At 40.6% G+C, this 12,018-nt stretch overlaps 1 protein-coding gene across 1 annotated transcript; it reads right to left on the reverse strand.

Annotated features, from left to right (window-relative positions):
* Nucleotides 1–740: 740 nt before the first annotated feature.
* Nucleotides 741–9,219, reverse strand: sub1b (SUB1 regulator of transcription b). The gene is made up of 5 exons (XM_084360455.1): nt 9,114–9,219; nt 6,236–6,305; nt 2,374–2,493; nt 1,457–1,565; nt 741–1,303 (listed from the first exon to the last, which is right to left on the reverse strand). The coding sequence occupies exons 2-5, from the start codon at nt 6,302–6,304 to the stop codon at nt 1,224–1,226; spliced, it is 378 nt and encodes a 125-aa protein (XP_084216581.1). The 5' UTR covers nt 6,305; nt 9,114–9,219; the 3' UTR covers nt 741–1,223.
* Between the last annotated feature and the right edge of the window lie 2,799 nt (nt 9,220–12,018).

Consider the following 12,018-nt stretch of genomic DNA (forward strand, 5'->3'; position numbering starts at 1 on the left):
TCCAATGAATGTTAGACATTTGAACAAGAATTTCTATCAAGACAATCCATGATGTGAACTGGAAAGCCCTAGGTGAGTTGGTATGGAATGACCCATTTATGTGAAACTTGCCACTAGGCTGCTCTTTAGGGAGTGTTGAGTCATTTTGACACACTTGTTCACAGAATCTATTTTCCATCACTTCTGATGCCTGTGCAAAGTTTTGAGTTTTCCAGCACCTTCAGGGCCTCAAAAATGTGATTCATTTGAGAGAAAAATACAAATCCCTTGCATTACAATAGGGCCTTTGCGTCACAATAGGGTCTTTGCATTGATGGGTGCTCTAGCCTTGCTTTGTGCAACACTTTAACTGATTCTGTAGTTTTATCTGCAGGTTTATTCATCAGGTCTCCATTGTAATAGAGGTGTCTGACCTCAATGGGGCATATCTAGTTAAAAAAATAAAAAAAATAAAACATACATAGGCCTGAACAATATGTACTGTATTTATACATGGGCAGGACTTATATTGAGTCAGGACTGAGGGACTTTGGTATACTCCACTAATATCTATCCGCCAAGTTTTGTGAAAATTGCATGAAAGGTCAACAGCTTTTGGCCTTACACACCACACAAGCCTCATGTTCACTGGTTCACAACTCACATTCTTCATGACTGACAGAACTGGTTCATGGTTACCACCACTACCTAGTTAGGTGATGCAAATCTAATACAATGCTTTCATTAATGTAATATGTGTATCAATTTGGTTAATAGTATCATTTATTCTCAAACCCTTTGTCATGGTTCTACCAATGAATATAACCACCTGCAGGTACATGAAGGACTGGGCCCAGCACTGATGTTGGTGCTACATACAGTATTACAAAGGTCAGATGAAACAAAGACTTATGAGCTATATTTACATGCTAGTCAAACTGTGAACATGAACTTACACCGCAACTGAACAACAATATTAAGCTAGTGCCTCATTTTTATTATTCAATACAAACATCCCTGTATTGATGCACCCCACCCACCAACCATAATTATCAACCACCTATTCATCCCCATACCATTACTACAACAGCTCAAAAACAAGTTACACCGAAACCCAGAGAATGCAGACAATACTAGATCGATACAACTACAAACTAAAGTCCATTAGAAAACAATCCCAGGCTTTTTACAAAATGATAAGCCAACATGTTCAATGAGTTCAACAAATAACATTAAAGGAATGCTTATATTCTTTTAATGGCATCATCGATTTCTGAAATCTGGTCCTTCAGTTGGTTCCATTGTTCAGGATTCAGGGAGATGCCTACAAGAAATTTGAGACAGACCATTGAAGTGCGTCTTACAGCACAGCTGCAAACTATCCAAAACATCAAACATTCCTTTCTCCAGGTCCTGCTGTAGTTTTGCAGATAAATGTGTTCCATATGTACATCACCACAACTTCAGATGTGATTACCTTTTTTCCCCGGTTTCATCTCTCCATCTTGGTTCATCCAGTACTCTCTGATGTCAATGAGGACTTTACCTTTGAAGTCCCTGACGCTGACGTATCTCATCTTCCCAATCTGTGGGAAGCAAACTCACTGTCAATACACTGAAGGTATCAACCAAAAAATGTCTTTGCAATGGTTAAATACTGCACTAGCCTAACTAACACTGTGCACATTGTGCTGTGCATATTTATATGAGGAGTTTGTGGAATAGTGAATTAAAACAGAACTGAAATATCCTTCTAGTCTTTATTAGTATTATTCTATTATTTCATTACACAAATTTAAAACTGATAACATGCAACACAAAAAGTAGACACAGCACCCTGCAGCTGAGCTGCTAGATAAATTAGGCTCACCAATAATAAGACACTAGAACAGCTACTACTAGTTTGAAAATCGAATAATCATCATCCACTGGTATTTATCCTAGCTCTTATGTATCAAACAGTGCCAGTTGTGCCAAGGTGTCAGAAGATGAATTGCCTTTGTAGTCTTAAGACTAAATATGTGTGAAAGCACATATACATAGACAAAGCAAAGACATACTTAACATACTACTTTAATCAAATCTAGTTTGTTTTCTGGACAAAATGATCCACTGTCTTTGAACAATGTGTTTTTCTCTTTCATTTACTTTCCAAACAGTGTTAGCAGATGTAACTACTTGTCAACCTCCAGCTTGTACTGATGGTCCCATTTTTTAACAAATTTGAAAAAAAACAAAAAAACATACTCATACCTAGCACTTACATATAAAATGTATCTGTTAAATAAAAAATTGTTAGAAGTGCAAAATGGCTGCAAAGACTTGAAACATAATGCTATTTCTGTGGAGTTTATTTTTTCTGAAGTGAAACTACATTATAGCTGTGATACCTACCTGGAACATGTTGTCGTCACCATTACCGCTGGCCTTGGATGAGCCACCTGGCTTGGAACTCTCTCCACTCTTTGGTTTCTTGGCTGGTTTCTCTGGTGCACTTGACTTCTTTCTCTTTGCCTAAAAAACAGACAGCTACTTTTCAAATTCTGGCTCCTCATCATGTCCTTAAAAGAGATGGCACAACCCTGACTCCAGATAGCTGGGATTCAAACCCAGGACCTTAAAAATGTTTGGCCTGCATCTACAAATGCAAGTTAAGACTCTACATGCAACGTGAAAACCACACATAAACAATATCCAGAAAGGCCACAGACTTTGACCCAGGGAAATTTAGTGGGTGTCAAATATAATTTGCGATTTCTGACAAATTGTTGTGTTGATATTATATGGATCTAATCATGGTTATATGTTTGATGAAAACATAAACAAATAAAATCCCTAATCTGAAAAAACAAAACACTGGCACATCTAGGGCTGCCCCCTGAAAGTTGATGAGCCAGTCAGTCGGTGTAGATTACAAAAACAGGATAAAACACAGAAGTTTACAAAAATGCACAGGTCTTACATCTCACTGAGGAATAATACATAAAAGGAACTATAAATATACTTTTATATTAGCTGCTGCTTTAGTTAAAAAAAAAACCTTTAACAGATGAGAGAAGCTGCAATTTAGAGGCACCAAAACCTAATCTCCCCTTGAGCCCCAAAATGTGTAGTGCCGGCCCTGCTCCCACAGCGCTATCAGCAGCTGGCAAGCGAGGCGCTCCGTGGTGAGGTGTGATTTTATAGCTGAACTATGGGCAGGATGCACACTTTTACTTTCTCTCTTGTGTGATGTTTTCACATCACAGATGAGGAAGAAAGGCGTTTAAACGCGAGTCCAAAGCTGCAGGTAAAACATACTCATGTAGGCTGGTTAACATTTTAGTGTGGAGCTAAACTTAAAAAGACAAATGGTTTAATCTTTTTATTGAACATTTATTTTTTTGTCTTGATAGCATGTTTCCTGTTATTATTTTATTACGGATTTGTTGTTCACAATGTAGTATTATCAGGGATAAAATATGGAGCATCCCCTGGATGCATGGAAGGTTGTGTTCACTGTGTCCTTTTGGATTTTAATGCGTCAGAGATGCAGGGATATCACTGCATTTCAAATTTTGGACATCGTGTCCTCCATGCTAAAGAGGAAAAGGACCATCCAGGTTGTGAGCAGTGCCAAGTTTCCAAAGCCAGCATCTGTGATGGAATCGGGGTGCATGAGGGTTCATGACATAGATAACTTGCACATCTGCAGTGTTTCCGTCAGTGTATTGCAAGACCGGCAGCTGGTCCAATGCTGATTCCCTGCCAGGCCATTGTGTTAGTTTTTAAAATGTAGTTGAAGATGTTATATAAAAAGGAGACATATTATGCTTTTTATTTTTCTCCTTTCCCTCAGTTTGTTATACAAGTTCTCGTGCATGGAAAAGGTCTTAAAAGCTAAAAAGGCCATAGTCCGAGCCAAGCTCTTCTCTCCAACAGAAAACACGGCTCCTGAAGTGCCTGAAACGCCTCGTCAATATAGTAGTCCTGCCTTTAATTATGTGACATCACACTACGCCACCAAAGTCACATAACACCACATTGATGTCTAAGGATAGTTTGGCATGTAAGAATTAATTCAGCATATTTTAAATGGGGTACCATAGTGTTTCAACATTTTTAAGCGTGAAGCCACACTGTATTTTTCATAGGTCCAGGGCCAGTACAAGGCCAAGCACGGGAGCTGCTCTGTTGTTGGCTGCAAGAATCAGCACAAACATCTACACCTACTCCAATCTGAGGATGTCAGGGCCGAGTGGATTAACTCTATTTTGGATGGAATTATGTCAGACATGGCCTCACGATGGCTGGAAAAACATTTAATTGTGTGTGTGTGTGTGTGTGTTATATTTGTGAACGGCTCAGGTATTTTACCAGCTCAAAGATGAGCAGATTTTTCCACTGTGGTGCGGTGATGAAGTGTTTGGTTTAGAAGTGGTTCTTGTGGTGATATTCATGATAGACATGAAGCTAACTGGGAGCTAAGAGCTGACAAGAGACACTGTTAGCGGTGCCGGCTGAAGAAGGCGTGTGTGAGCTAACCAATCAGAGCAGACTGGGCTTTTGGGGTATAGGTATGGAAAAAACATAGAATACAGATTTGAGGGGGAGACAGGTGCTTGTTACGAGATGGTCACAGTCACGAGTCGTCACTGCGGCCCACTCGCAGGCGGTACGGGCCCAGCCTGGCCCTACTCTGGAGCAGGTCCATCGACGGCACGCCGCCAGTGCATGCCGCCAGTGCATGCCGCCACGTATAACGCTGAATGTTAAATATTAGCACACCGTAGCCTCAGTTTGTGCCTCTTAGAGAGCTGGTGGTAACATAGTGTTAGCAAGATTTATTTAGATATATTCCTTATCTGCAGCAGTGAGACAACACATGGAGTGATAACTAAATAAGATATTAAGGGCTGTGACAGATAAACTGAGGAGAAGTCCGCCCAGTCAATAAATTCTGTGAAGATTTTTCAGTGCACCATCATTTCTTTGTATGATCCCAGTTTTTTGTTTTTAGTTATAATCTATAGTTTTACTGACTAAATAGCTGAATACATCTTCATCTCATCACTTTAATTAGTAGAAATATTCTATGCTGTTGTGGACAAGTCCTTAGAAAATTAGTTTCTCGTCCATGAGGGCCACCGTAGCTGTGTTTCAATCTAGAACCTCACCGCTAGATGCTGCTTAATACTCCAAAAGCTATACACTGGACCCACTTATTGTCATCACTTGGCTGCCGGGCCCAACAACTTTTCTTGTGGAAACCTTGCATCTGTGAAGGCACCATTAGAGCCTGTGTTCACATAACAGTTGAGGGCCAGCGTCTTTTTTCCAGTGGTTTCTAATGAGGAGCTGTAAGCTGCCGCCTAGAGAAAAAGCACTGCTCCCAGTGTCTTTTTTCAGAGGGCTCTTTTTTGTGCAGCCACTCAAAGAGCTTTTAGTTGAAAAATCTCAACTTTTCAGAAAGGCGCTGGGGTCGTTACCGTCGCTCTCTCAGCCCACAAATAATATAATGCATTGATCAGGCCTCGTCACCCAGTGCCCTGGTAATTCAGAAATTCTAGGACAAGCTTGTTCTGGCTGTGTCTGTCTATCTTTATTCTATCTTTATCAGATAGCAATAATCATTTACAGAGACACAAAAGCCATTTGTGGGAGCACATTGCACACTGAATTAATCAAGGAGTATGGTCAAGACCTGCTCAATTTGTAAAGTGTCATGAGATGACTTTTATCGTTAATTGGCAATATACAAATAAATAATTGAATGATTGATTGATTAATTAACTGAATGTTGCTGGTGAGTGTTGTGCTTTTATCACCCTACCCACTGTAAGCTTGCTATGTGGTCAGCCCTCTGTTACCACAGCATTAGCAGATGTTTGTCAACCAAAACCAACTTGCAGCATTTTTTCTCTCATCACACAAGAGCTTCATACCAACACTCCCAAGTGCACCGCCAACGCTGTGAAAAATGCTATCTGGCCACTGGAAGGTGGAAAGGGACATACAGGATTTTGAGCAACATTTACTGCCATTTTACTGTGCTTTTCAGAGACGTCCCTGCTTATTCCAGCAAGACAATGCCGAGCCACATTCTGCGCGTTACAACAGTGTGACTTCATAGTAATAGAGTGCAGGTATTAGGCTGACCTATATATATATATATATATATATATATATATATATATACACACACACACATATATATACATATACATATATATAACATGGGTAATGTCAAATCAGAAGTTGGCATCAGAGCACAAACCTTGGTCTCCACTTCACTGTCGGAGTCACTTCCGGATGTGGAAGACAGCACTTCCTTTGATTTTGGCATTCTGTTGAGACAGGGATCAAATGTCAGACCTTTACTTTACTGCAAAATCAGAGATCATTTAAAAAAAACATTCAGAGAGACATGCACATGGGCAGGCGGTGATCCGATAAATTACCTCCAGTGATGTTATTCAGTAGCTAAGCTGCATGTTGTTAATGCAGGCTATACGTTTTGATTAGGAAGAGGAAAGCGCGGAATAAAAATGCCGATATCTCTGGTTCTGCTGGATTGATTTCAATCATTTGTTTTTAAACTGTCCATTAAGAGTCCAACAGTGCTATAGGATCGAGTGCTTTTCAAAACCTGACCTACATTCTCCACTTGCACAATGTAGTGTGACGTATATTCACTTTATGAACTGCATGCCCTTTTTCTTTGGGTGTCAACTCTACAGGACATGTCTTTGGGACAGCCGAGTTGTTGTCCAGCAGACTACCAGGGCTACAAAAATCTCTGTCAGTGTAACTGACACGTTTTTATTCCCTAACTGTATGTTCAGAGGTTGTCTAGCGTTAATGGGTTGTGCTTGTGTTTTTCTAGCGGTTGGTTTATCAAAACAAACAGCCAGCAGTGGAGCTGATGCACCAGATTGTGAGCCGTAGTTTCCCCACCAGCAAACACACAGACACTTTGACTGTTACAGCTGCAGTGTCTCTGGGCTCAGTGGGTGAAGCAGACAACCCGGGTGGCAAAGCAGTTGCAGGGCCGTCCTGCTAGCTCCACCTAATGAGCCTCGAGACAATCTTGCAGCGAAGAGTGGCTCTGGAAGAGGAGTGACCCTGACACGAGCAGCAGAAGATCAGGGCAGAGGCCGATGAGGTTGGTGTGTCTGTGACGAGGTCACAGAGTTACCACAGCTCAAACACCGCTGATAACAGACATTACCAAGGCGTGTAGGCTGACAGTTTGATAAAACTAAAAGAACACAACCAACGAAGCCAACCAATCAGAGGTGGAGTAGGGCGTGTCTTATGAGAACTCACTGGGACCCATTATACAGGGAGTCTGTCTTCTTGAGCAGTATGATTGTGCCCTCTGCTGTTCAAACAGAACAACACTATGACAAGGAAGGACAGTAGAATGCATTTATACTGTTTCCCTTGTTAGACCCCCGAACTTTACGAGCAAAATAACCATGTGGTATGTTTTGCTAGATGTTGTCACAGCACCACGATATTGCGGCTTTATCAAAGCGATGTTGTGGAATTCGGCCGACTGTTACATCCCTACTTTTCACAATTTGCTTTGTATATATTGTTAATAGTTTTCCATTTGTTTTTGTATATAGCGTGGATCCAAAGTTTTAAAAACACTATATAGAAAAACAATTTGTAAAGCATTAACATCAAATACAAAGTGAACTGTGAAAAAAGTATTTCAACGAAGTTAGGGATGAAAAAACACCAAGATCACTATAGACCTGTACTTTGGATAGACAGGTTACTCGTAGTGAGGTTAGCTAGCCACATGCTAACATTAGGTTGCTATGAGTCGTTTTTTCACGCCAGATGAAGCGAGCAGTAAAACGCTGACCTCACACGACATTGGGCCGTAGGAGAATTATCCACAATGCATCTCAGTCACTGTGTGACATCACTGCTAATCATCAGATTACATGAAGCTTCAACTTGAGCCACAAAATACTTTTTTCACTTATGCAATAGTACTCAACAAGACCTGTAACAGAAAACATTACAAAATGCTTGTGTGCACACAACAAATGTGATAAAAGATATACAGCTGTTCTCTGAATGGATCTTTTCACAGTTAGTATGGAAGGAGGAATGATTACAGCGACCAATTAAGATAGACCAGAAAAATATATAATTTGGACAGGACAGCAGGTAGGTCACACAACTGTCATGCTTCTGCAATAAAATGTGCCAGTTCTGTACAGAGGATCAAGCCACTGGCAAATTACAGGCGCTGGTTCAGTAACAGACAATGATGTTCTGTGAAAAAATCAAAACATCACTGTCATCATCAACTAGCTTAATAAAGTTGTATTATACTAGCTATATTAAAATTGTATATGCATCCTACTAATTCAGTCTCCCTATTATGCTGTTACAGTGAGGGGTTGTTGTGTGCTGGTGTGTGTGTGTGTGTGTGTGTGTGTTTGGGGGGGCGGGGGCAGTCATTCTAGTAGTTTATAAAAGTAGCAGATTGTCGCTATTAGCTGCTACAGACACCTATTAGCTTGGAAAAAAATCAATTTTTAGTCGTCACAAGGAATAAAAACTGTGAGCCAAGCTGCTGTCACAGTGTCTCACTACACAACACTTAATGGGGGGACCATGTGCGCAACACAACGGCTTACTCGGGCTCGACCTACTACTGGACTCGGTGGAGACACTCGCACAGTCGGTGCTGGTCTTCCACACGAGCAGCAGCTCTTTTTAAACGAGCCTAATGTGTTGGGGCGTTCAGCGCTTCAGACTGCACCACATACTGCGTACGACTTCAGGAAGTGTCACCCTGAAATTCAAGACGCTGTCATAGAGGTGAAGGACCAAAGGACGCGTTGTTGTTGCACTGTAATGATATAAGATTGTGTTTGTATACAAGCACAGATGTTAGCTAGCTGGCTTTGTTTAATGCTATCTGGGTAGTTAGCCACAGTAGCTAACATTAGCAGGGATGGAGCCCCGTCGCACATGTATACTGGCTCGTTAACATAAAGAATTAACTCGTGTAGCCAGTTCATTCTCAGAACACAGCTGCGCAGTAAAACACCGATCTGTTCTATTAAACCAAAATTCTTCACAAAGACGTTCTGGCATGTTCTTTTCGATCTGTTAATGCTTACATGATATGATGTAGTAGAGCGGATCTCTTGACAGGAAGCGGAATGTAGCGGTGTTTCCGGTGTGTGTTCTGCCTCCTCCCTGCCGACTACACTGGACCGGTTCCAAACCGCTCCTTAAACACTCCCACTCCGGACACATTCAAGTGCTTGTGGCTGTGGGTCCAACTTCCTCCCAGATGAAATGTTTGTAATTCATTGAATTATTATATTAGCAAAATATTACATCCATTAAATTGAAAAGGCTTGAAAGATTGCCCTCCTGTCACACTTTTCAGGTTTCAGATTTGAAATCATAACTTAGACTTAGACTTTTCTTTATTGTCATTCAGAAGTACACCTCACAGTGCAGATCAGAACGACATTTCGTTGCATTAGGCTCAATGAGTTCCATTGAAAATTTTAATTAAAAAATAAAAACAGAAATTGGCAAAACAATTGGACTGTTTAGATAATTCAGATTTACTCCTTTTAGTTAGCAGACCTCTAAACTAGGGTGACCAGATCCCAACAAACCAAATGTGGGACAAAGAGTATGTTTGTGTGGGACAATGTGGGACACATTACCTATGCTGAGCAAGTACTAACGGCTGCGACACGGGTTGGACGGTCCAGCCCCGCCCACATTGGGTCCAGCCCCGCCCACATCCAGTATCTTAATCGTGCTTCGTTCAGGACAGTGGGGATTTCGGACTTGTATGAAACTTGCTGCATTTACGACACCTGCGAACTGTAGGACTTCGTAATTTTAGAAAAAATAAATTATAATGTCTATTTATTTTTCAACAGTTTTTGCCATCCCTATATCTACAACAATACTTTGACATAAAAAATAAATTTAACTTAAAGCTGGGGTCTGTAAGTTGGAAAAACTGTCAAGCCCAGGCCAGATTTGAAAGTATCCAGCCAGTAAACTCAGCTCAGGCCTCTCTCCAAATCCGCTCCCCGCAAACCATGAACGCGCACGTCCGACAACTGCCGAATACCACTGACGGAGTTCGAGTCCTCACAAGCAGTGAGGAGGAGAGTACCAGTGCATCGTTTTCATCACAACATCTAATGACAAGTAGCTACCTCATGTCTCATTCACCTGTAAGTAAACACCTAATATTATCATATTAAACGGAAACAACCAACATAGCCATTGCTATCACTGATAGCTGTCAAGCAAGCTTTGTTAGCATTCAGACATCGTTTTTAAAGTGTGTTTTGATGTTGTAACTCAGTGCTGGTTAGCTAGCAGCAGCTGGCTATGGTAACATTAGATGTGGCAAAGCCAAAACATCAAGATTAGTGGTGGGCCTGCTACATCATAATTTTTTCCTGATAAACACCACCTACAACTATTTGTGTTTGTACAGTATATTGACCAGGCATGTAACTTGGACACACAATAATCAGAATCACATTTTTTGCCAAGTAGCTTTTCAGCATTTGAATTTGTGTTTTGGTGCATAACAATAAACACAGTAAGTAGTAACATGTAAAGAAAGATAAAGGGCTGGTACTTAATATTATAACAACTGGGACATCTGTAAAGTTTTGTCCAGGAATGTCTAAAGTATTGACCATTGAAAGTGTATATGTTCACAGTATGCTGAGGACAGTCGAGCTCTGTTCCATAAAAATATCTAATCATGTTGCTCATCTGTTGCTTTACAGGCCAGAAATCAAGGACTATGTTTGGAGAAATCACATCAAGTGCTGAACTCTGCCTAACACCTATTTATTTGCTGTTCTGTATTTACTCCTTGTTTTGCATTATCTCTAACTTGTTTGAATAAAGTCTTGAAAATGATAAATGCCTTTTCTTTACACTTCCAGCATACACTATTTTTTGTTTAGATTCTTTAGTGTGCACTTTTTGTTCTCAGATGTTGAACTACTGTTAAAAATATGTTTATTTTTTGTGTATTTATTATTGAACAGGTTTATTCATTTGCACATATTGTTATATTGTTTGGATTATCATTGTTTAAATAAATGTGCAATTCTATGGACATGAGGTCTTTTCTCCTGGGGATGGGGTGCTATCAGTAAAGCTTGCCGAGGGCACCAAATGGTCTAGGACCGCCCCTGGTCATCTATAAAACTAAATGGAAAATCTATAATTAGATCAGCCAAAAAAAGACAAATGCATTTACATTTTGTAATATACATAGGCCTACATCATTATTTGCCTCTCTACTTGCTCTCTATATCACTATTACTACAATGACTCCTTTTCATCTTCAAGTGGACGTCATGGAGGTAATAAAAGCACACACAGGTCCAGTAACAGGTATTGTTTACTAGTACACAGAGAACTTCCACTCAGCCCTTGAGAGGGCAAACCATGAGGAATACCTATTAACAAAGTACAACAGACCGCTGTAATCAAGTAAGAGACTCATATTTTCATAATTTAGCAGGTAGTCCAACTTCCTCTCTGACTTTCCTCCAAGCACTCTTCTTTATTGTCCGGTCTCTGTATGCGTGTACAGCGGTATGGTGGTACAGAGCTCGGGGAGCAGACCCAGCTCAGAAGGACACAACAAGCGAGAAAAGCCAGCTTCTATTGTTGTGCTAACTGGGGCTAATGCTCCGTGCTCGGGGGGCCTGGACCTTCTGGGCGGGGCTGGACCGTCCACCTTCCCGCAGGCTGCAGCCATTACCTTCTCATGCTGAGAGGGAGTCTAACATTTTGATATAATGTATATCTAACTTAAAAAATGAACATTTCTATTACATCCCTTAGCTCTTAGTACAGCCAAAAAAGAAAGGTACAGTACATTTAGTTCAAGGAACTTTAATGGAGCATTTAAAGTGTTCATATACACTTTGTCCATCCATAAACAGTTTTCACTCAGTGTTTTATCTGCTCTTACACTTAAAGCAACCCTGCCTATATTTACTCAACAACAAATAT

The sequence above is a fragment of the Pagrus pagrus genome (genome assembly GCF_965226575.1).
Source record: "Pagrus pagrus genome assembly, chromosome: 8".
NCBI lineage: Eukaryota > Metazoa > Chordata > Actinopteri > Spariformes > Sparidae > Pagrus > Pagrus pagrus.

What these genes read in the sequence shown, in the direction of transcription:
- sub1b (XM_084360455.1), bottom strand. Translation starts at nt 6,304, where the DNA reads ATGCCAAAATCAAAGGAAGTGCTGTCTTCCACATCCGGAAGTGACTCC. An exon ending in ACAGTGAAGTGGAGACCAAG is followed by an intron (nt 2,494 to 6,235) that starts GTTTGTGCTCTG and finishes TCTGTTTTTTAG; the next exon opens with GCAAAGAGAAAGAAGTCAAG. An exon ending in GATGAAACCGGGGAAAAAAG is followed by an intron (nt 1,304 to 1,456) that starts GTAATCACATCT and finishes AATTTCTTGTAG; the next exon opens with GCATCTCCCTGAATCCTGAA.